Source organism: Eriocheir sinensis, chromosome 11 (assembly GCF_024679095.1).
Source record: "Eriocheir sinensis breed Jianghai 21 chromosome 11, ASM2467909v1, whole genome shotgun sequence".
Taxonomy (NCBI): Eukaryota; Metazoa; Arthropoda; class Malacostraca; order Decapoda; family Varunidae; genus Eriocheir; species Eriocheir sinensis.
The window spans coordinates 9877238-9903566 of record NC_066519.1 but is presented as its reverse complement, the minus strand read 5'-3'; the positions used below and the strand labels follow the sequence as shown (position 1 = coordinate 9903566).

General features: G+C 42.1%; 1 protein-coding gene across 2 annotated transcripts in view; it reads left to right on the top strand.

Moving 5' to 3' along the window:
* The window catches only part of LOC126996816 (lysosomal alpha-mannosidase-like), a 114223-nt gene that overhangs the window by 7329 nt on the left and 80565 nt on the right, over positions 1-26329 (top strand). Inside the window, exons 3-8 of one of the 2 annotated variants that reach the window (XM_050857676.1) lie at positions 1928-2085; positions 5858-5967; positions 6104-6185; positions 16672-16795; positions 18599-18735; positions 20453-20589. In XM_050857676.1, the coding sequence (XP_050713633.1) occupies positions 1928-2085; positions 5858-5967; positions 6104-6185; positions 16672-16795; positions 18599-18735; positions 20453-20589 (748 nt within the window). The remainder of the gene's footprint in view (positions 1-1927; positions 2086-5857; positions 5968-6103; positions 6186-16671; positions 16796-18598; positions 18736-20452; positions 20590-26329) is intronic. The other variant, XM_050857678.1, reaches the window with a different exon arrangement.

Sequence of the window (26329 nt, the reverse complement as noted above, 5' to 3'; positions counted from 1 at the left end):
TTCCCGGTGGATCCTGTTGGTCGGTACAAGGCTTCTTCCCAGTGGGGCTTGATGGTCGGCCCAGCCTGTTCTGGCGCAGGCGAGTGTTTATAGTGGCGCCATCTTGCATTGGCTCATGCTGCCCTCCCGGGGCTCATCTTTAATCCTAGAATCTAGAGTCCGGATTGATAGGTGGTCTTCTGGACAGCATGTGGGTAGTTTTAAGTCACTCGGTGGCAGCTAAAAAATCCCAGCTTGGTGGCACTGGTCGGGGATTGAACTCGCGTCCTCCTGAACGCGGGGCCGTCTCGCTATCTGTTCAGCCACCGCCTCCCTATAATAGACATTTGTGTGGAACTTTATCAAAGGCTTTTTTCTCAGATCCAGATACACACAGTCCATCTAGCCTTCTCTTTGTTATAACATGTTGATTGCTGTTGTAATAAAACTCGTAGGTTTGTGACACAATCTTCCTCCCCTAAAGCTCAGGTGGACCGTCAGGGGTGGAGGCAGTGAGGGCATCATTTCCAAGGTGTATGCTCCCCATTAGTTAGTTAGTCTTTAACCACTTAAGCTCAGAAAGGTTTCTCAATTCACTGGCTGGAAGGCTGCCAAACCAGGTTTTTCAAGATTCCCCACACTCAGTGGAATCCTCTTTCCTTATCTCTAACAATATTACATCTTCATCCTTCCCACCTCTCCTTAGTCCTGATGGCAGCCCTGCAGTCACAGGTCTCTAAAGCTGAATTCTTTGCTCAGACTTTCTCTAAAAATTCCACTCTGGATGATTCAGGGCATATTCCTTTCCCCCTCTGACTTCACTATGTCTGCTATTAAAATTCATAAGAATGATGTTTGCTGTGCCCTCCCTGGCCTGAATCTTCAGAGGACTTATGAACCCAATGGAGTGCCTCCTATTGTCATTGAAAACTGTGCTTCTGTGCTGACACCCTGCCTGGACAAATTCTTTCATCACTGCCTTTCAACATCTTTCTTTCCTCCCTGCTGAAAGTATGTCTTCATACAACCTATGCCTACTCTAATCCCTCAAAATATTGTCCTATAGCTTTGCTTAATTTATAAAGCATTTGAGACAGTCCCTAACGATTTCACTCTGGGGTCTTGCTCACATACTCAGTACGATATTTGGTATACGAGCTAAAAGAAGATGACCTGAGGTCAGTTAGAAAGACAAGATCACCAGTAGAACGCCCCTTGCGGAACCCATACTGGCAGTCAGAGAGAAGGTCAGAAATTTATAGATGCCTAAAAACTTTCCAGTTAAGGATGGTTTCAAAAGCTTTAAAAAGACAAGAAAGTAAAGATATAGGACAGTAGTTTGAAGGCTTAGAGCAGTCATCCTTCTTAGGCACAGGCTGTATGTAGGCATACTTCCAGCAGGAAGGAAAGGTAGATGTTGAAAGTCGGAGATGAAAGAGTTTGACCTGACAAGGCGTCAGCGCTGAAGCACAGTTTTTAAGGATTATAGGAGACACTCCGGGTCCATAAAACATATCTAAAGTAAAGTTTGTATTCTTTACATTTCTATCAAAGTTCATTTCTTCCTCTTAACAGATTCATGCATAGTCATTTCTTGATATACTGTAGCTGAAAATTATGGTAAAATTGGTAAAGGGAGACCAAAGAAAACATGTTGAAGTAGTGCAGAATGACCTAAGGATCCTGGTGCTAAAAAGAGCAGATGTTAAAAATCAATAGAGAACTGCCACAGGAGGAGCAAAGCCAGAGTTAGTAAAGGTAGACCAAAGAAGACTAATGATTAAGTACGTAGTGCAGCTTGGTCTACAGATCCTTAGCCTGAACAAAGTTAATGCTAAAGACTAACCGGAATGGGTATCCACCAACAGGAAAACAAGTCTGACACAAGCATTTTACAGAACCTTTTAAAATGAGGATGACAAAAAGAGAATGTGTTTCATCTTTTCAGCTCGTAATGACATCCAGCGTGCGGGTGTGCAGTACATCCTGGACTCAGTGGTGACGGCTCTACAGAAGGACCCAAAGCGCAAGTTCATCTACGTGGAGTCTGCCTTCTTCTTCCGCTGGTGGGACGAGCAGGACCAGAAAACCAAGGACATTGTGAAGGTGTGTGACCGTTACCGAACAAACTCTTGGAAAATTGAGTTTCAATCAAGGCTAGGAAGCTGTCTTTTTCATAGATGCTGCTTTTCTACAGTAACTACTACTACTGCTGCTACTACTATTAACACTACTACTAATAATAATAATTATAAGAACAACAATAATAATAATAAACCTACCTAAAAGGGGGATAAATATTAACTTGAGATTGAAATTTTATATATATTTCCAATGTGCTGTTTATTTTTTTCATCATTTCTGTTTTGTGTATCTTTTTCCTTTAGTCATTTTTACAAGCATCCAGATGACTAAATTGATTGTAGAGATGTGTGACAAAGGGTGATTTGATTTTTTTTTCTTTTTTTTTCATTCTGTTTGGTGTATCCATTTTTTCTCTCCTCATTTTTATTCCTAGCATATATATCCTGACATCCCTTGTTTTCTATGCCTCTGTTCCATTTATGATTTGACTTCTGTTTCTTCTCACCTAAGCAACATATTCAACCTAGGAAGTCAATTAGATGTAATGGATCCAAACCATCTTACTCTAGATTGACTTCAACTTTGTCTCATGGTGAATTTATCAAACTGAAATAATTTCACTTGGCAACAAAGATTTTATTTCAGAGGAGCAAATAATTGTTTTTAGCTAATTTTGGTACGCTGAATTCAAATCTAAATTTCAATTTGTTTTACCACATCTAGATTTTGTGTAAAATGCAAATTATGTCTAGATTTTGTGTAAAATGAAAATCACTTAGTGAATTGACCCTCACCTCATGCTCTTCGAAGCCTAACTTAAACTAACATCCCACCTTTAGTATCCTCCTCCTCATCATCCACATGTAACGATTTTCATATACAGGTAACTCTCGATTTACGCGAGTATTGTGTCCTTGAAGAGGTCGCGTAAATCAAAAACAAGGTAAATCAAACAAGAGGTAGGTTTCTATCGAAAAATAAATATTCACTTCATTCAGTGGAGAGAGAGAGAGAGAGAGAGAGAGAGAGAGAGAGAGAGAGAGAGAGTATCCATATCACCGAGATATCCACTCAGGCACTCAGTCTCAGCCTCACTCATGTGAGGAAGAAATGAGGGATACCATGAGCGATTAGCTAGTATTGGTACCGGTACTGAGCAGTCTCATACCAGTACCGTACCGTATAGCTGGTACCTTTAGTACCAGTACTGGTACCGGTACCAGCCCACCCCTATTGTTGAGTAGTGTGGCAGCGTGGGTACTGTATTGTTGTTCAAGTGGCGCACGGGAAGAACTGAGCTCAGCTGTGTGGCCGTGGCCTCCATGTGAGTCCAGTTGCGTGAGACATCTGGTGGCCACTCCATAAATTATCGTGTATAATTGAAGAAAACATGTAAATTAAACATTTATTTGGATTTTGGACACGGCGTTATTTAAAAAACGTGTAAACCAAACTCGCGTAAATAGAGAGTTACCTGTATAAAATTTATCCCTAGTTGATAAGAACCTCTATAAAAAACAAGATTGGCCATCTAGAACTGAGCATGTTGTTGGTAAATATAATGTGAAGCACCCAGCACTTATAGATCCTAAGAGAGTACATCTTCCACCACTTCACATCAAACTAGGCCTTATGGAGAATTTTGTGAATGGTATGGATCATCAAGGTAGTGGTTTCCAATATTTAAAGGATAAATTCAAAAGAATATTGACATGCTAAGCTAGAAGCTGGAGTTTTCACTGGACCACAAATCCGCAGTGTCATCCATGATTCGTCGTTTCCATCTAACCTAGATGAGATGGAACTGGGTGCATGGATATCGTTTGTTGAAGTTGTGAGAAACTTCCTTGGAAACCACAAAGCTGAAAACCACTTTCAACTCACACAAAACATGCTTAAATCTTATGAACGAATGGGATGCAGAATGTCTTTGAAAATGCACTTTTTACATTCTCATCTTGACTTCTTCCCGGCCAGCCTTGGGGCTGTAAGCGATGAGCATGGTGAACGCTTCCACCAACAGATCTCCGCTATGGAAAACAGATATCAAGGTAATTATAACCCAAATACGATGGGAGATGATTGTTGGTTCTTGTACAAGGAGAGTTCGTCATCCTACAAACGACAAGTGAAAAGGAAACACCAGAGTTTCACCGAAGATCAGAATGTCCTTTTGTAGTAACAACTAAACACTAATGTGGATGGTTGGGCGCAGGGGTAGTAACTCCGCCAGTGGAACCCCATTACCTGTCTTAGGCCAGGAAAAGGAGGAAAGACACCCATGTTAACATAACTATTCATATAATTATGCCTAAATAAAGCTTCGCACAGAAAAGTAGCCTAGACTGCTTTCGTAATATAAGCGGGCAAGAAAACAAAAATTAAAAATAGGGTTTTTCGGTTACAGAAAATCTGGACATTATGGAGAAATTTAGGTATCAGATATAAAATCAGCATCATCAGTTTAGTAGGTATCAGTACTTTACGTGTCTGTAACAAGAAAAAAGTTGAAATTTGTTGCATTGTGTTTCCTAATGTTCTTCTTCAAACCCAAACCCACCTAACCTTGCCCCATCTCATCATGCTTTCCTTCAGATTGACTAGTCCATCCTTATTTCATAGCAAATTTATCCAACTGTGACCCTTTCTTTATCTTCTTCAAACCCAAACCCACCTAACCTTGCCCAATCTCATTATGCTTTCCCTCAGATTAACTTCACTCCAACCTGATCACAGTAAATTTATCCAATTGTAACCCTTTCTTTATGCTTTGCCTTAACCCCTTCACTACGGCTAGGCCAAAACAGCGTCCCACGTTATATCCGAGATCGCCACGCGCGCCAAATTTCAAATGTTGCTATTGAATATAACAAGTTTTCAGCCATAAACTCAACATAATCATCATGTATTATATATGAAAACATGCAGAATTAAATGGGGCACATAAAGAAACTCACTACGGCCAGGCCAAAACAGCGCCCTGCGCCGTATCTGGGATCACCGCGTGTGCCAAATTTCAAATGTTGCTATTGAATATAACAAGTTTTCAGCCATAAACTCAACATAATCATCATGTATTATATATGAAAGCATGCAGAATTAAATGGTGCACATAAAGAAACTCACTACGGCCGGGCCAAAACAGTGCCCCGCGCCGTATCCGGGATGGCCGCACGCGCCAAATTTCAAACGTCCCTATTGAATATAACAAGTTTTCAGCCATAAACTCAACATAATCATCATGTATTATATATGAAAACATGCAGAATTAAATGGTGCACATAAAGAAATATAAATTAATTGATAACTTTGAGATGTAAGCATAAATATAGAGATAAAATAACTCATATATTGGCTAAAGCGAGCCAGGACGCAGTATGCGCGTCCTTGTGTTGAAGGGGTTAACCCGTGTGGGTCGGGTGACGGGAATTCCCGCTCGGGCGGACAGGGTCGGATGGCGGGAGTTCCTGCCATCCGACGCGCTTGACTTGGTAAAAAATAGCACCTCTTCCCAACATCATATCTCTGCCGTGCTGCAACCTAGACACTTCAAATTTATTTCATCGTGGAGAGGAAGGATTGGCGATGAAAAAACAGTATAAATTATTATGTTTTCTTTTGAAATTGCCACACGGGGCATTGATGAAAGACACCTGTTTTTCAAAATCTATCAACACCGCCCACGCGCTGCGAGGATGACAATAGTCCTCTAGCCTGACCCTTATGGGTTAAACCCAATCTCATCTAACCTTATCATATCTCATTTTGCCCTCCCTCCTTCCTCCCTTTCCAGGCGCTTGTGTCATCAGGTCAGCTTGAGTTCATTGGCGGAGGATGGTGCATGAATGACGAAGCCTCCACACACTACAATGCCATCATTGACCAGATGACGCTTGGCCTGGCGTGAGTAAATCCTTCTAATTTATCAATGGTAAAGTGTATGATTGTATAAGCTATGATAAAAATCTTTGTGATGTTAATGAAAGCTCTTTAAGTAGGGATGAAGCTGAAGGCATTACAATTATTTTTCCACCCACAGGAAGTTGAATGAGACCTTTGGTGAGGCTGCAAGACCGACGGTGGCCTGGCAGATAGACCCTTTCGGCCACTCTCGTGAACAGGTGAGGAGGAGAAGAAGAAAGAGTTGAGGACAAAGAGGAGAGGAATGAGGCAGTGGTGGTGGTGGTGGTTGTTGTGGTAAAGAAGTAGTAGAGAAAATAGAGAGGAAGAGGAGGAGGAGGTGGTCTTGGTGGTGATAGTGTTAGAGGGGTAGGAGGAGGTTGTGGAGAAAGAAGAAAGAGTAGAGGAGGAGGAGGAGTAGAGGAATCGGTGGTGGTGGTAATTGTGATAAAGAAGTAGGATAAGAGAAGAGAAGAAAGTGGAGGAGGAGGAGGTATTGGGGATAGTAGTGTTAGAGAAGTAGGTGATGGGGATGGAGGGTGGTGGAGGAGGAGGTGGTGGGGTGGTTAGAGGTGGCAGCAGCATTGTGCAAAGGAAGGTACAGAGATGGATGAAGAACAGTTTTGAAAATTGGAGGGAGAGGAGAAGAGAGTGAGGGGGAGGCACAGAGTTTATGAGGGCAGTGATATAAGGCCACAGGGATGTTTATTATCTGCAAAAAGAGTCCTTCCACCAGACTGCTCCGTAACATTCACTTTCAGTCTTGGGCTTAACTCCCCTATTCTGGCTTTCACTTTTCTCATACAACCATCCATATAAACATTAAACAGCCATGGTGATGCCACACATTCCTATTTCATACCCACACCCACATTAAAGCTCTCACTTGGTTTCCTGTGTACAGAGGCACTCACATTCTTATAAAGAGACCTAATCCCTTCAGGTAAAAGCTGTCCCACACCATATATGCTTAGGACTAGGGATGTATCGGTATCAGTGGTATCGGCACAGTTTAACCCGTAAGCTGCGGGACTGAGATTCTGAGTGCGTCGCCTAGTGCGGCTATATCAGCGAGAGATTGACCTTCAATAAATGATATCTAAGTTACATAAACGTGTCATAAATATTACAATACACATATCTGTAGCTCGAAATGTGTTGTATCCTGCATATTTCTTAGATTTTTCTATCACAAAAATGTTTTTCTGGCAGTATCTGAAGCCGCGGCGGAAACTTTTTGGCGCCTGTTTGAAAAGCCCGCTTCCAGAAGGCTTACAGCAGCTTACCGCTCAGCCGCCCAGAAGGCGTACAGCAGTTTGCGGGTTAAGAGTATCAGTATTGGTATTGGCTGATTTTCTGCCGATACTACCGATACTTGAAGGAGTTTTGTACGTCGCATGTCACTCGTTGCAAATAATTTTGTTCAACAGAAATTGGATTTTCTAAATTGTTGAAAAAATATTAGAAAAGTGTAATTATCTAGTATCATGATACTACATATAGTTTGAAATTTCCCGCGATTTAATTTTCATCACTTTAAACGATAATATATATATTACTTTGAATACAAGTATATAATACTTAGTATACCGTATAGCCTTCGGTACCGCGGACTCGTTCAATACAGGTTTAGTAGCTTCAGCGCGGGATTGGCGGAGCCCCTCCACTCGCCTCATTTGCCTGCATCAGTCAGTCAGACGGTCGCCCCGCAACGGGGCACGCTGCCAGGGTCTGGGGATTTTTTCAGTCTTCTACCTAAATGTATGGCAGTAATAGTAAAGCTAACCTAGCTGAGTCAACTAGACCTGACCCTCCCTCGCCCCTTGTCGAAACTCATGGGGGTGGGTGTTAACACTTCGGTTAACCATGCACTGCTGCCTCGCCGCGCCGTATAGGGTTAATATGAGCTTCCGTGGTGCAGTGGTCAGTATGCCTGGCTACGAATCTATGAACACCTTTTTTCAGGCTAGCGCCGATTACTTTTTTTTTCTTCCCTTCTGTGGTGGAACAACGAGTAGTGGGTCTTTTTTTTCTTAACATTTGATATTGTCCTTTAGCTGCTGGAATTGTTGTATAAAAAAATCAGTGCACAGGTATCGGTATCGGTATCAGTCAAAATTTTGGTATCGGTACATCCCTACTTAGGACATCCCATAAACCCTTCCTGTCAGTCCTGTCATATGCCAGAAACACCATGTAAATATAGTGGCAGCAGCACCTTTCCTTCCCTCCAGTTCCACCTAAAGAACAAAAATATCATGAACAGACATTTCAAAAGCATTAAAAGACAGTTATGGTGGACTAACAAGGCCACCCTTTGTAGGCAAGATAAAACTTGGCAATGCTTGTGGTGACCCTCAAGATGCAGCTAGTTTCCCAAAAATCCCATTTTGGCCCTGCATAGTGTAGCAGCTCATGGACAAGCTTAACTGCATCGGTTACAATTCTGCCACTATGGCAGTCTGATGTTAAAAGTGTAGGACTTGTTAGTGGAGATGTAGCTTGCTTGAGGACCGAAATGTGTCCCATGCCTCAGATAAACTTATGAGGGCCGTGTTTTTTCCCTGTTATGAGTGAGTACTGATTGCAGTGGTGTGCAGACTGACGAACATCTCTGTAAAAGGAAGAAGTGGTCAATAAGGAGGGTACAGTTGGTGGAAAGCTGTGCGTTGTGAATAAATATAGCTGAGTGGGATAGCTTTGTTTTCCGTCTTCAGGTTTGTGTTTATATATTATTTGTTCCCTTTCTCTGCCTTACTTGTTATTACTGCCACTAAATAACTTAGTAGTTCACTATATTTTTACAGATGCCCCCACAACTCCCATCCACTGTGTCTCGTATTAACTCTGTCCTTAGGTTTGGGTTCATATCTTTTCTTCCCTCTCTCTGTCTTACTTGATTCCTCCACTATTAAAAACCTTAAGGATTCACCAGTGTTTGTTTTTACAGATGTTCCTACAACTTTCATTTATTGTATCTCATATTTACTTGGTCCTCATAAATGTTTTCATATGCTTTTCTCTCTCTCTCTCTCTCTCTCTCTCTCTCTCTCTCTCTCTCTCTCTCTCTCTCTCTCTCTCTCTCTCTCTCTCTCTCTCTCTCTCTCTCTCTCTCTCTCTCTCTCTCTCTCTCTCTCTCATCCAGGCTAACGTTGCCATGGTGCCAAACCCTTCTCCCACCGCCCCTTTGCCCTCAGCGGTACCGTCGACACCAGTGGACAACACCACGCAGCTGGAGGGTGGTAGTGGCACCGCCCATGATGGCTTCACCATCGTGAAGGGAGGAGCCAAACCAGCCAGACAAGCAATTTATCCCGTTCATTGCTTCAACAGGTTTGCCATTCTGGAGGAGGAGGACGAGCAGGAGAGCGCCTTCCTGGTGGGTGACTCCATGATTCGCCAGCAGGTCGTTGAGTTCTGCGGCAGAGTTCCTCGTCGAAGACGGAACTATTGCTATCCTGGTGCTGGGATCGACGATATAACTGCTGCTCTTTAGGAGATCTCCCCCCAGGCTACTAATGATTCACTGTTTGTTATTCACACAGGTACGAACGACGTCACCACGACCTGGTCTGAGGAACTCCTGGACAAGTACCGTAGGCTCATCCAGCAGTATAAGTCTAAATCCCCTAACATTTTGATTTCAGGAGTTCTACCACGGACGTGGGCGGAGAGCGACTTCTTCAGTAAGGCCTTCAGCCTAAACAACCGCTTACAGACTCTTTGCAGAGAGCTTGACGTGGAGTTCTTCAACGCCTGGGACAATTTCTATGGACAAAGTGAGCTCTTCCACAGGGAGGGAATACACCTGTCTCCCATCGGGGACAGCCAGATTTGGAAGGCTCCTCAACGACGCAGTACGTGACACCCGATCAAAAAAACGACCCTCAGCCACGTCCCTCCATCCCACCCGTGTAAATAGATGCCTTGCATCGCAACAAACCCATAACTGTGATCCCGCAAGTACCACCACCTCTATTACCAAGCCTCTAGATAACTTAAAAATCCTTAGTTTCAATGCACGTAGCCTAAGAAACAAATTTGATGAACTGAGATGTCTTGCTCTAACAGAAAATTTTGACATAATTGCTATAACCGAATCATTTATCGACACCACAAATATTGATTTAAGTTCCGAATACAACATAGATGGCTACAGACTCTTCAACAAAGATCGTGTAAACCATAGAGGTGGTGGCGTCGCCCTTTTTGTCAAAAGCTATTTCCAACTCACTGACAAAACACCAAGAGACAGTAACGTTGAACATTTGTGCGTGCGATTGCAAAAGTCAATTTAAATATATCTGTCACCTACAGGCCTCCCAGGCAATCACTCGATGATGATCTTGAAATGTACAGCGTTTTAAGGCAGTCACTTAATAACAATGACTCACTGATATTAGGAGACTTTAACCTCCCCCATATCGACTGGGCGACACTGTCAGGTACATAAGGCGAGTCACATAGAATGATCGAATTTCTAGAAGAAAATTATCTAAGCCAAATGGTTTCTGAACCAACTCGACAAAATAACATACTCGACCTTGTTATAACGACCCAAGATAACCTAGTCAGTAATGTCATGGTAGGAGAACACCTCGGTTCTTGCGATCATAAATTAGTGCGCGTCGACATTAGAGCTCAAACATCAGTGACTGAAAATAAAGTAAAGGTGCCCAATTTCAAAAGAGCTAACTTCGTAGAAATCCGACAAAAACTAGCAGAAATACAACTATCAGATGACGGCAATGTAGAGGAAGCCTGGCTAATCTTTAAACATTACTTACTTACTCAGCAGAACACATTCGTCCCCTTGTGATCCTGCAAGTACCACCACCTCTATTACCAAGCCTCTAGATAACTTAAAAATCCTTAGTTTCAATGCACGTAGCCTAAGAAACAAATTTGATGAACTGAGATGTCTTGCTCTAACAGAAAATTTTGACATAATTGCTATAACCGAATCATTTATCGACACCACAAATATTGATTTAAGTTCCGAATACAACATAGATGGCTACAGACTCTTCAACAAAGATCGTGTAAACCATAGAGGTGGTGGCGTCGCCCTTTTTGTCAAAAGCTATTTCCAACTCACTGACAAAACACCAAGAGACAGTAACGTTGAACATTTGTGCGTGCGATTGCAAAAGTCAATTTAAATATATCTGTCACCTACAGGCCTCCCAGGCAATCACTCGATGATGATCTTGAAATGTACAGCGTTTTAAGGCAGTCACTTAATAACAATGACTCACTGATATTAGGAGACTTTAACCTCCCCCATATCGACTGGGCGACACTGTCAGGTACATAAGGCGAGTCACATAGAATGATCGAATTTCTAGAAGAAAATTATCTAAGCCAAATGGTTTCTGAACCAACTCGACAAAATAACATACTCGACCTTGTTATAACGACCCAAGATAACCTAGTCAGTAATGTCATGGTAGGAGAACACCTCGGTTCTTGCGATCATAAATTAGTGCGCGTCGACATTAGAGCTCAAACATCAGTGACTGAAAATAAAGTAAAGGTGCCCAATTTCAAAAGAGCTAACTTCGTAGAAATCCGACAAAAACTAGCAGAAATACAACTATCAGATGACGGCAATGTGGAGGAAGCCTGGCTAATCTTTAAACATTACTTACTTACTCAGCAGAACACATTCGTCCCCTTGTGCGAGAAGCGAATTAACACTAATAAAAGGCCACCTTGGTTTAATAGCGAAATTAAACACTCAGTCAAGGAGAGGAAATTGTTTTACAGGTTAAAGAAAGAACAAAGCACGCCCGAAAACATTAGACTTTATAATGATGCCAGGCGACGAGTAAAAAGACTAGTAGGTCAGGCAAAGCGTAGATATGAAGAAAATATTGCAGCCAACTGTAAAATAATCCAAAATCTTTCTTCAGTTACATAAAAAACAGAAAGGCGATCAGAAGTGGAATTGGACCTTTAACAAACAGCGACGGTGCACTAGTGACTGACAGCCAACATATTGCAAACCTCTTAAACAATTACTTTTCCTTGGTGTTTTATACTTACAGTCTTCCTTCCGCTACCACCAACACCAGTACTAATGTAAATCTCGAGCATGCATTGCCTAATTTTGAAATAACAACCGATGAAGTCCTTAAAGCTCTCCATTCACTTAAAACAAATAAAAGTCCCGGACCCGATAAAATATATCCTATACTGCTTAAAGAAACAAAGAGCGAAATAGTCTCCTCCCTCACAAACGTATTCAATATGTCCTTGCGACAAGGCATCGTCCCTTCGGATTGGAAAAAGTCTACGTGACACCGATTTTTAAGAAAGGAGACAAAAAAATACCAGGTAACTACCAACCCATTAGTCTAACTTTAATTGTAGGTAAGCTACTTGAGAGCATAATTAGAGACAAAATTATGAGTTACCTCGAAAGCCACTCATTAATTGGGGATTCACAACATGGCTTCCGTAACGAAAGATCCTGCCTATCAAACCTATTGACCTTTTATAATGACCTCTTCTCAGTTTATGACATAACCAAATCATTGGATGTAGTCTATCTTGATTTCCAGAAAGCGTTTAATAAAGTCCCACATCATAGATTACTTTATAAATTAAAGCAAATAGGTATTGACGGTCAACTAAACCAATGGATCGCGAAGTGGTTGAGCAACAGACAACAAAGAGTGGTGATTGACGGATTTAACTCAGAATGGGTGCCGGTCACTAGTGACGTCCCTCAGGGCTCGGTTCTTGGCCCAGTGCTCTTCATTATTTACATCAACAACGTGGATGTTGGACTCAATAATCGCATTAGTAAATTTGCAGACGACACAAAGATTGGTAACTCGGTTCTCACTGACGAAGACAGGCAAAGCCTCCAAAAGGATTTGCACAAAATTTCAGCTTGGTCGGATAGATGGGAGATGCCCTTTAACGTAGACAAGTGCCAGGTCCTTCAAGTTGGAACAAGAAATAAGAAGTTCGATTACGAAATGCGCGGCGTTAAACTCACAAGCGTTCAATGCGTTAAGGACCTGGGGGTCAAAATCGCACCAAACCCCAAATTCTCACATCAATGCATCAATGCAGCAAATAAAGTGAACAGAATGTTGGGCTTCATTAAAAGAAAGTTTTTATTCAAGAATAAAGATGTAATACTCCCTCTCTACAATAGTTTAGTCAGACCCCACTTGGAATATGCATTGCAGGTTTGGTCTCCTCACCATGCAAAGGACATTGCTAAATTAGGTGTTCAGCGTCGGGCAACGAAAATGATCCCTTCCTTGCGCAACAAATCCTTTCCACCCTTAACATGTTCTCTTTTGAGAAACGTCGCCTCCGAGGAAAACTGATCGAATGTTTTAAAATACTTAATGGTTTCACGAATGTAGACAGAAGAAAATTGTTTGTGATCAATGACAATGGCATAAAACTCAAATGTATAGACAAGTAAATTCAGACCGCACCAAATTTTTCTTCACCAACGTTGTAGTGCGAGAATGGAATAAGCTTCCACCGTCAGTGGTCCAGTGTAACACGATTGACTCCTTTAAAAACAAGCTCGACCTTCACTTCCTTGAACTTAATATTAACTAAAGTAGAAAAGCAATGTTTTGGAGCCATCTGAATAGTGTAGATTCACTTAGGTTTAAGGACAGATCACCTAGTCTGGACCATGGGGTCTATGTGGTCTGATTTTCTATGTAATTCTGTGTAATTCTCTCTCTCTCTCTCTCTCTCTCTCTCTCTCTCTCTCTCTCTCTCTCTCTCTCTCTCTCTCTCTCTCTCTCTCTCTCTCTCTCTCTCTCTCTCTAACAACCTATTGCTGCTATCAAATAACTCAAGTTCCCCATGTTTTAGCAGATGTTCTTACAATTTTCATCCACACCTTTATCAAGACCCCTCATGAACAGTACTCAGTCATTCTATTTTAGTTTCTTTTCACTAGCATTTTTCTGCTCTCTTTAACCCGTTCGCTGCAATTGGCACGGATTTGGCCTTTACTGGTAGCCTGGTAACATATACTCCCAGGTCTTTCTCTGCCTCTGTGGTGGATAGTGGAGTGTTTCCAATGTGGTACAGTGGGGTACTCGGCATACAACGTATTTGTATTACGACCAACACGCTATATGACCAAAGAATTTTTGTTGTTGTTGTTTTGCTTACATTTTTTTTTTTTTTTAACAACAAAGGAAACAGCTCAAGGGCACAAAAAAAGGAAACAATAATAAAAAAAACCCGCTACTCGCTGCTCCTAAAAAAAAAAATCAAAAGAGGTGGACGAAAGAGAGGTCAATTTCGGGAGGAGAGGTGTCCTGATACCCTCCTCTTGAAAGAGTTTAAGTCATAGGCAGGAGGAAATACAGATGAAGGAAGATTGTTCCAGTGTTTACCAGCGTGAGGGATGAAAGAGTGAAGATGCTGGTTAACTCTTGCATAAGGGGTTTGAACAGTATAGGGATGAGCATGAGTAGAAAGTCGGGTGTAGTGGGGCCGTGGGAGTGGGGGAGGCATGCAGTTAGCAAGTTCAGAAGAGCAGTCAGTGTGAAAATAGCGATAGAAGATAGAAAGAGAGGCAACATCGCGACGGAATTTAAGAGGGAGAAGACTATCAGTAGGAGGAGGAGAACTGATGAAACGAAGAGCCTTAGACTCCACTCTGTCCAAAAGAGCTGTGTGAGTGGAGCCCCCCAACACGTGAGATGCATACTCCATTCGAGGCCGGACAAGGCCCCTGTATATGGATAGCAACTGTGCGGGGGAGAAGAACTTGCAGAGACAATACAGAACGCCCAACCTCGAGGAAGTTGATTTAGTGAGAGAGGAGATATGAAGTTTCCAGTTACTCGGCATCCAACCATGACACGGTTGCCCTTGAATGGAGCGAGGTTTTCCCACCAATTGCCAACCCATCCAAGTCGCGCACATGCATGACCGCGTCCAGTGCCCAGTTCATTATTCTCCTGAGCGCAGTTAACAGTTTGTTCACTGTTTGCATCAACTACAAGCCCTGCCACTATTTTAACTGCACCATACGTGCCATACGTGTATGTTGCTGAAATCAAGAAATTTGTTGACAAGGAGGGGTTCCTGCCGCAGCAGTCTTCAATGCAGACGAAACTGGGCTGTTTTGGAAGATGCCGAGGAGAAGAGCCTGCCGGGGCACAAGCCCATGAAGGACCGCTTGACCCTGCTACTGTGCGCCAACGCCACTTGGGACTGCAAAATCAAGCTGCTCTTCGTCTACCACTCAGCATCCCCGGTTGTACAAGATGAACATCTCCATTCCCATGCTCCCTGTCATGTAGCATTCCAATGGCAAGGCCTGGGTCACTTTAGAGAGTGGATTGACCTGGAGTTCGCCCCTGCAGTCAAGAAGTATCTACTGGAGAACAACCTGTCTCACCGCTCCGTCCTCATGATAGACAACGCTCCCGCCCACCCTCCTGACCTTGAGCACGACCTTGCCGGATCTGCTGACTTCTTCACCGTGAAGTATCTTCCCCCTAACACCACGCCATTGCTTCAGCCGATGGACCAACAAGTCATAGCAAATTTCAAGAAGCTGTACACCAGGTTCCTCTTCCGGAAGTGCTTTAATGTCACAGAGAGCACAAACATCAAACTGCGTGACTTCTGGAAGGACCATTTCAACGTTCTCGGAGCCATCCGCCTCATTAAGCAATCATGGGATGAAATGACCGTCCGCACCCTCGTCGCTGCATGGCAGAAACTGTGGCCTGCAGCACTGCCAAAGGGCGACTACGATGGTTTCGAGGCAGAGCCTGAGATTGTATCGCTAGGGCGCAGTTTGGGCCTGCAGGTGAGCGACGACGATGTTAACGAGCTGGTGGAGGAACATGGGCAGGAGCTGTCGACAGACGACTTGCAGCTCCTCCAACAACAGCAACAGGAGGTGGCTACTGAAGAGGCACAGTTGTCAAGTGAAGAAGAGACAAACGAGGGGCGAATTAGCAAGGTGCCCGCGGCTATGATCTTATTTTGTGATAAACTGGTACATTTGCTAATGATAAACATTATGCTATGCATTGTTGGGTAAAAAACATTGCTTATACCCGTTTTGCCACACTTGTTAGTGATCATTTATATATATATATATATATATATATATTTATATATATATTTATATATATTTATATTTATATATATATATATATATATATATATATATATATTTTTTTTTTTTTTTTCAAGAATAAAGTCTTGCCATATGACCATTTTTTGCTTCTGACGGCGATTTTGGAACGGATTAAGGTCATAAGACAAGTACCCCACTGTATTGGTATGCTGGATATCCCCTCCCAAGGTGCATTACTTACATTTTTCTTCATTGAATTGAAGCAGCCACTTTTTGTTCCATTCTTGTAGCTTGGTGATGTCTTCTTGTAGGAAATCCGCAGTCAAGGGGTCAATGGGGTGGTGTAGTTTGTGGACTTTTTTTTTTCTGTAATATTCGGCTTTTTCCTTTTTTCTTGCTTGCATTACAGGAAGGGGCAATACAAAATAAAAAAGAATGCCTGCCTCACACTCCTCATACAAAAAGAAGACCGCTAGATGCCCAAAACATGATTATCTTCGGTTAAGGAGGAGCTGTAATACCCCCCCTCATGAAAGAGTTCGAGTCACCGGAAGTCTGCCTCCTCACCATGCAAGGAAAATATAGATATCACCTTTTTCCCTCCATTCCAGGCCAGCCTCTTCGCACAGATGGGCTTTGACGGTCTGTTCTTTGGCCGCCTTGACCATGACGACAAGAGAAATCGCTGGAACACAAAGACAATGGAGATGGTGTGGGAAGGCAGCCAGAATCTTGGTGAGGAAGGAGGGCTTTCTTCAGCATCTTGTTACACATGGATACAGTTAGATAGTTAGATAGACAAATACATAGTTTGACTGATAGATAGATAAATAGATAGATAGGTTTATTGACTATACTTCACAATTCACTCATAGGTTGCAGGTGAGGGTAATTTACAGTTGGATTACACAGTGTAGCAAAAGTTCACACAGCAGCTATGTTAAGAAATGTCAAACCAGTTAAAATTCAGTGGGGGACTTTCAGTGCTTCATAGGGGCAGCACTGTACCTATAGGATCTGGAGTCAATCTATCTATCTATCTATATTTCCGACGCCTTGCTCCCTCGCAGGAACTTCCCTCCAGGGGGTGGCCGCAGCAGAAGTGTCTCCGTCTCTCCCTGTTCTGGCACTCCCTCTCTGCTACTTCCAACTCTCTCGCTCCAATACTCACTCACCCTATTGATCCACTTCACAGGTGGTCTTCCCCTGACGCCACCTCCCTCAGTCGTTCCCTCATACACTCTTCACGAATTCATTCTCCCCCATTCTCATCACGTGTCCAAACCATCTCAGTGCACCATGCTTTACCCACTCCACCACTTCACACTCCACTCCCTTCGCTGTCCCACCCATGCCAAACTGCTCATACATGCCTTCATTACTTTCTCCATCCCATCCTGACACACCACATGCATCTCGTATATAACTCATTTCCACTGCACGTATTCTTGATTGCTGTGCTGCATTCCATGTCCACGTCTCTGATGCATATGACAGAGTTGGCAGGATAATACTATTCCTTATTACCCTCTTTACCTCCATGCTCACACTCCTTCCTTTCATAACTCTCTCCAATACACCCACCACCTGTCTGCCCTTCACTGCTCTTTCCCTCACCTCACCTTCCATACTGCCATGCTTACATAAAACTGTCTCTAAATATTTAAACTCAGTCACCTCCTCCATTCTCTCCTACACTTTGTTGTACCCTCTGCTCTAACTTTGTACAACTCTGCAAAATTAATGACTTGTTCTCTCACCTCTTAGATACCATAACCTTACTCTTTCCAGCATTTACTCTCAGCTTTCTCCTCTTACACACCCTGTCAACCTCATCCACTATCCTCTGCAGCATCCCCTCATCCTCTGCCAACAATACTGGATCATCTGCAAACAGGCCCGCAACCAATGACTCCTCTGTACCTCTCACTTTCAGCCTTGGACCAAGCTCCCCCACTCTGGTTTTCATTTCTCTCATACAACCAACCATGTACACATTTAAAAGCCATGATGACATCACACACCCCTGTCTCACACCACTTCTTCATTGGGGCAGCACTGTACTTATAGGATCTGGAGGCAAGGCACTATCTACTTTGCAGCGCTTCACTCTGCAGAGAAGCAGCTTTGAAAGTCTTCCGTTGAATAAGAGGAAGCCCACACCAGGCTCAGAACCTAAAAACCTTTGAAGTAAACAGTAATTATATAAAGAGCTGAACCCATGTGTCCATTTCTTCAAGCATTCCAATCATTAGTTTACTGGTTAACTCCAATATATATATTTATTTCATGTTGACAGTATGCTGAAAATTCCAGTTTTTTTTTATTTTTTTTATTTTTATGCATGATGAGTACTAATAGGTCATCTACATGCAGCATCATAAGAGCACTTCAGCTCTTTTTGTAGGATGCAGATTAATGTGGTTATAATGTTGGGATACTTTTGGCTATGTATTTGATGTGGAGGTTGGTAAGTAACTCCATCAGTGACGTGGTGACTGCTGGTGAGTACATCATGTGTGCCGGGGTGCGTTGCAGGGGAGGCGGCTCGACTCTTCACTGGTGTGCTGCCCAATGGCTATGGTCCTCCCCCTGGCTTCTGCTTTGACATCCTGTGCTCAGACGAACCCATAATGGACGACCCACGGCTGCACGACTACAATGTTGATGATAAGGTACTGTGCTGGTGCTTGCTGGGGCATGTCGGTTGTCTTTCTCAGTTTTTCTTTTCACTTGTTCTGCGGTTCCGTATTAGTTTTGTGTTGTCGTACTTGTTCTTACACCATTTGTTTCTCTGCCTGGGACAACACTTCATTTGATTTTCTCCCTCTGTAGTTTGCTTTTTACTTCCTCTTGCTTTTGTTAATTTTTGCAAGTTTATAACATCTACTATACCTAGATAAAATTCAGCCTCTTCAAGCCATATGATCAGTTGAGCAGGGCCGGTCCTAGGCTAATGTAACCGTTGCAACTGCATCGGGTCCTACGCCTCTAAGGGCCCCGCGGGGCTTATAAATGACTTTGTATTTGCCAAGTCACGTAAGATTCCTTTAAAATTAGCATCTTTCATCAAAACTGTGACAACTACATTAGCAACATTTCTCTTTTATGTACCTCAGTTAGTATTGTTTTGTATTTGTTTGACTGCACTAAGTGGCAGTAAGATGGATTTTTGCATTGGGCCGCGCACCTGCTAGGATAAATTTGGTCCCCCAGAAAGTAGTATGCATGTAAAAGTCTTTCCCCCTCCCCCAAGGCTCTGATATGGCCAAGTGTGGAATGTATTTAATCCCTAGGAAGTCATATTCATATAAAAGTCGACTCCCTAAATTTGACTATGTATAGCAAAATTAGCCAAGAACCTTGACTTTTGCGTGAGTATCCCCTTTATTGTCATTTCTCTGTTCTTTTGTTGGGCTTCAGTTTTTTGTTCTTCATACTCCTACTCTGCTTTGATATCCTGCTCTTTGCCTATCACCAGCTTTTGAATAGGTCCAGACCATCTAGAAACAGTGTGAGGACAATACTGTTCCTGGCTCAGACTAATGCATTGGAGACGTGGACAGGGAATGTAGCACAGTAATAATATATACATAGTGACAATGAGGGGCCTGTGGTGTGTCATGATGGGATGGAGATAAGAATGGGGATGTGTATGAGAGGTTTGGTGTGTGTGTGTGTGTGTGTATTTACCTAGTTGTAGTTTTACAGGGCCTGGGCTTTGCACTCGTGTGGTCCCGTCTCCGTATCTATATTTATCCAACTTTTTCTTAAAGCTTTGCACACTCCACGCCGATACTATATCCTCACTTAGTCTGTTCTAAACCTCTATATTTCTTCCTCTCATGATTGAATGTCAATAATATGAATAGTTCTTCACTTTGAAATGATTTAGACAACATATACTTTACTCGCCTGCTCTTTCTCCTCCTTGGAACTGGATGCAGATGGTGGAAGGTTTTGAAGGGATTGTGAGATGAAGACCCAGATGATGGTGATGAGGGTGAATGATGGGGGGGATGAAGGCAGGATGTGTGTGTGTGTGTGTGACATCAAAGGGAGTGGATTATGGAGTGGCTGAATGAGTTAAATGTAAAGCCTAGTTTGGACATGTTATCAGAACGGAGACAATGACTTTGTGAAAAGAGTGTATTAGAGCAAGACAGTCTTTAACAGTCTTCCCTGCACCCTTCACCTTACAGGAAAACATAGATACTACAGACATTTAGTGTGTCCTCATAATGAAGCATTTTCCCCTACACTACACACCTTTCTTTCTCTCACATCTATCTGTTACCTTTCTCTGACTTCTGCACAGTCCTGCATAATTCACACCATCACAGCTGACCCCTGACCTAGCACAGCCTTACCTAGCTTATGTGACCTCGGCAGGTTGATGCATTTATTAAGGCTGCTGAGAGTGAGGCAGAAGGATACTCTTCGGCCGGCCATATCCTGATGACCATGGGCGAGGATTTCAATTACCAGAGTGCTGAGATGTGGCTGTCTAACCTGGATAAGCTGATCAGGTGTGTGTGTGTGTGTGTGTGTGTGTGTGTGTGTGTGTGTGTGTTATTCACCCACATTTTGGGTATACATGCTTGCCTCATGATTGCCAGCCAGTAGCTTCCCGGAAAAAGCTGTCTTTTGAGCTCGGAGCTCCAATCTGTGGCTACTGCTGGGACCTGACACACCACACCTCCCCATCCTCCTTGCTCAAAGTGGGACAGTAACTACTTCTGTCAGCAACAAACCTTTAGTGGGCTGACTGCAACTCAAACCTCCTAGCCTCAAACCAGCTTAGTAGTCACCTAATGGTCATGCTAGAGGTTGTCGAATGTAGCTAGAGTGTGAGCTGCCAGCATGAAATGGTATTTCGAGGACATGTAGTGCGGCGACTAGGCTTGATAAGGTAGCCTCCCATAACCCACTTGGCAAGTGGGGTACCTCTTTGCCCGACTCGGTAAGGAGTGGCTGTCCCGTCACGCTGGTCACGTTTTCAATCCCAGGCAGCCGGCGAATACCCTCTCCTTGTCTTGATTAATTTCTCATGTGTTTTGATACACGCGGAGGACGTGTGGGGCCGAGAGAATACAGGTAACTCGATTTACGCGAGTATTGCGTCCTTGAAGAGGTTGCGTAAATCAAAAACAATGTAAATCAAACAAGAGGTAGTAGTCCGTGGGCCACCCTCACAAAATAGCTCTAGAAAACAAGTTTCGTCGGGCATATGTCCGCATTGAAATTTTTCACTTGTAATAGGTTGCAGCAATGTTCTCAACACTTTATCCGAACCAAAAATACTTACATTAACATACAGTGAAAATTCATACATCGCTTTCTTGGTATATAAATAAATAGTATTCCCCGTTAGTGAAAAAAAAAAGCAAAACACTTTTTTTTTTATCTATCAATTTTTGTTTTTGTTTTAAAGTTTTAAAAGTTATAAATAAATAATAAATTTGATTTCAGTCAATTTTCCTTTTTTGGTCTGATCGAAAATAACGGTAGTACATCATCAAATTGGTTTAAAACTCTAAAAAACAATTAAACAAAACACAACAACAGGCTACAAATGTTAACTATTTGACCTATAAAACAGTCATAGTTATGCATGCTGTCATGAAAATACCATTTGCATCGTTTTTTTTTTAAACATTTGTACAGCCTAAACAGTTGCCATTACCAAAGACTGTCTTAATGTAATTTGTTTGTCTTGTAAAGTAGAGTAATTTGCAAATCCTCTAAACTCTGATATTCAGATCACAAGAACAAGAACATTTCATTAATTTATTACAGGATGTTTAAATAAGAAAAATTCATTGAATCAGTCATTGTTCCTAATCTGAATATTATGGTAGGGACTTCGGGATGGTTGCAAATTACTCTACTTTACAAGACAAACAAATTACATTAAGACAGTCTTTGTCTAATGGCAACTGTTTAGGCTGTACAACTTGTTTAAGCAAAAAATATATGCAAATGGTATTTTCATGACAGCATGCATAACTGACTGTTTTTATAGGTCAAATAGTTAACATTAGCCCAATGTTGTCTGAATATAAATTGTTTGTCTTGTATTTTTAGGTTGCAAAGAGTAATTTTATCCTGATGTCTCTACCTATTTTTTTTCAGATCAGGAGGAGGCTGGATCAATTTTCGTATTTAAGCATCCTGTAACTTTAAAACGAAGGCGTTAACAAAATGCCATAGATGAAAAAAAAAAAAAGTGAGTTTGCTTTTTCCTATCACTTTGTGGAATACTATTTATTTTATTATACTCATAATAAAAATAAACATACAAGTAATTTGTTCTAACAAATTCCCAAAGTCGCAAGGCCATTTCAAAATTATATGGATTATATTTACTAACATTACGGTCTTCTGTCTTCTTAAAAAACGAGAATAGTCCCGTGAGTCGAAATATTCATCAGAACGAACAGGCAAGGCGTTTGTTTACAGTTAATATTAAAACCTTATTAGAATAGGTACGTAAATATTTTTTTGTATAAATAAAACTACATATATTTGACATACTTTATTTGTGCTTTTTTATTCAATTCAATATTCATTAAAGCATTAAAAAAAAAATATATATTGAATTTAATTTAGTCAGCCATAAAAGTACATTTTCTTTGGCGCTTTTAAGCATTAGAGAATACCACAAGTTTTTGTGGAATACTATCCTATTCATATAAAACAATAGATTTTAATATGCTATTATTTCGTAAACGTGCAAGTAAAACTAGTTAAGCTCCTCGAAACTAGCTTCTATGTAATAAAACCTATTATATCCTGAAGAAAACGAGCGCTGCGGAATGATGCCCGACGAAAGTGTAAGATATTCCAGGGTGGCCCACGGACTATAGGTTTCTGTCGAAAAATAATTACCGTATTTTTCGGCGTATAGCGCGCACCTTTTTCTCATAAAAAATGCCTGAAAGTTTAGCCCTGCGCGTTATACGCCGAATGTACAAATTTTTAAATGATTTTTTTCTTCTTTGGGGTGTTTTTAAGGGTCTTTTTCGTCTTATCCAATAACAACAGCAAACTTACCTTTATTATTGTTCATAATCCTTCATAGTCCATAGCTGTCTTACTTATAATATGTTACCATAGAATACAGGGCGATCTAATAACTACTATACAAAAATCAAATCGGTGGATGATCGCCCATGCCTTGCTGTTATCCCATTTTTCCGTCGGGCGCCATTTGTATGATCTTGATCTTGATGTCACAGGTGGCTTAAGATTGTATGACTAAGGAGCAGTACAAGCTACATAAAAAATCATATTGGAAAAAAATATCCATGTGTTCATTATTAATTATTAATATTAGTGAGAATAATGGGATAAATATGATATCAGAAACTGTACATCATGAGTCTTGTACGAGGAGTTATTTCGTGCAATACCAGCCCGGCCGCCATTTGCATTGTTTACAAACTACACAACCACACCCATACAACAAACAGCTGCATGCCGCATGTCACCAGAACCGTGTGATTTGTGTCTTGCCTAGTTGTCTGTCATAACCTACGAGTGATGGTGGGAATAATATGCTTATGCATTTCATTCAGTGGAGAGAGAGAGAGAGAGAGAGAGAGAGAGAGAGAGAGAGAGAGAGAATATCCATATCACCGAGATATCCACCTAGGCACTCAGTCTCAACCTCGCTCGTGTGAGGAAGAAATGAGGGACACCATGAGCGGCTGGCTACTATTGGTACCGGTACCGAGCAGTCTGGTACCGGTACCATACCGTATAGCTGGTATCATTAGTACCGGTACTAGTACGGTACCTACCCACCCCTATTGTTGAGTAGCGTGGCAGCGTGGGTACTGTATTGTTGTTCAAGTGGCGGGCGGGAAGAATTGAGCTCAGCTGTGTGCCCGCGGCGCCGTGTGAGTCAAGTTGCGTGAGACATCTGGTGGCCACTTTATAAAATATCGCGTACAAGTGGAAAAAACGTGTAAATTAAACATTTATTTGGATTTTGGACCCCGCGTTATTTAAAAAATGCGTAAACCGAACGCGTAAATCGAGAGTTACCTGTAGTAGAAAAGAGAAAAACAAATCACGGGGCATTTCAGACAGATGCACTGTAATCGAGAGAGTGGCAAAGGGAGGCTGTATATTGACATTTTCTTTACATTTCTTTTTCTTCCTCTCATGATTGAATGTCAATAATATGAATAGTTCTTCACTTTGAAATGATTTAGACGACATATACTTTACTCACCTACTTTTTCTCCTCCTCGGAACTGGATGCAGATGGTGGAAGGTTTTGAAGGGATTGTGAGATGAAGACCCAGATGATGAAGGTGATGGGGGGGATGAAGGCAGGGTGGGGGAGAGGGGGGGAGATAAATCAGGATGTGGGGCAACAGGACTGTAACAGGGAGTGCCTGGTGAAGAGGTACAAAAAGCTGGTGAAGGATGACTTAGGGAAGATGAGGAAGGGTGCTGTGGTGAGGAAGGGTGCTGTGGTGAACAATTATGAACTGAGGGACGAACAATGGCTCAATGGAGAGAAGTAGTAAATTACAGGACATGAGGAACCACTCGGCAATGAATGACATGAAATAAATGGAGTAGTGCTGAGTGGATAATTTTTGGAGGGGCATGGTTAGGTTGTCTCCGTGCACTGCCTGGCCAATCCTTACATATTAACACTATGAAGGAAGGGGATTAAAATAAATAGGTAATAAAATGCACTACTTGAAGTTTACTAGAAAAATAATTTATTTTACAATGATTCCCCATTGGAATCAATACAATTTAAAACTACAAAAGCAAATAATTAAAGTCTCATAGTCCAGTTAGACACTTTGGGAAAATTATGAATGGTTTACATCTTATTCACTCAGAACTGGGGGGCTGGCGTGTGTAAGTGTGTGTCTTGTGGACAGAGAGTTGAGGCGAAGCCAGTCTGACCCATGGGTGGTCGGACAGGGGCTGCCAGCCACTCATTAAATGTGGGCCATGACTGCCATGGCTGGGACGTGGGGTACATTAAATAACAATGGACTTAAACAACTACTGAACAGGTAACCAAGTGTTGATCTCAGGTAGCTGAAAATGGCATAGTAGGGGTGCGTGTGTGTGTGTGTGAAAAAGAGAGAGAGAGAGAGAGAGAGAGAGAGAGAGAGATGTAACTTGCAGATTTAGGTTGCAAAAAATATTGAAGAGAACAACAGTAAAGATACTCTACTTTTAATCTACAAGAAGTGTTAGTATTATTATTATTAGTAGTAGAAGAAGTAGTTGTATTATCAGTAACAGTAGTAGCAGTAGTAACAGTAACAGTAGCAGCAAGTAGTTATAAAAGTAGTAGCAGTAATAGGTGAAGAATAGTAGCAGTAGAAGTAGCAGTGGTCGTTGAAGAAATGACAGTTGGCCGCTGATGAATAAGTTGTCACGGCAGCAAATAAATATCTTGACTCATGCCATTGCAAGTGATGGATTTTCTTCCGTTTGAACACTCCAGCTCACACAACATGACTTGAGCCCATCCCTGTCCTGTCCAGCTTTCTAATGCAAGAGATAAATAGGAGTGCCTGTATATTTTCACTGCTTTTACTGATAAACTCCAACAGCCTTCCTTCCTTTGTATTTCTTCCTATGGCATCAAGTTCTTCAAAAGGGAGTATCGAGACACCTCTCCAACCAAGATCAGTTGTTCCTTTAGCATCTTCCTCATTCCTCTTTTGTTGGATCAATGTGTTATGGGTACTTTTTATAGTTTTGTTTTCCCCTTGTCTCTTGTACCTTTAAAAATGCTCCAACTGGTTACTTTTGTGGTGCCTAGCTTTGTACTCATGCCTCATAGCTTAGTTCCTCTGCTTTGGCTTTGTGTGGTCATGTTTGGCTCTTGTGGTGTGTGTCAGTCCTTCCCATTATAACTGATTTGAACTTTGTTTCCTGTACAGTATCCAACCCATCAACCTCAGCGTCGCCCCATAGTCACTTCCTGCACAACAAGCCACTCTCCTCCCACCCATTTGTTCTCCCATCCCCCTTTCTCTTCCTCACCCTCCATCCAGTCTCCTTTTGCTCCAGTTCATTCCCTGGTCCCCTTTCTCTTCCTCACCCTCCTTCCACTTTCTCTTGCACCAGTTCATCCCCCATTCCCCTTTCTCTTAATAACCCTCCATCTGATCTCCTCTTATACCATTTCCTTCCCCTGGTCTCCTCTCTCCCTTCCTCTCCCTCAATTCTCCTCTTGCACCAGTTTCTTCCCTTGCTCCCCGCTCCCTTCCTCTCCCT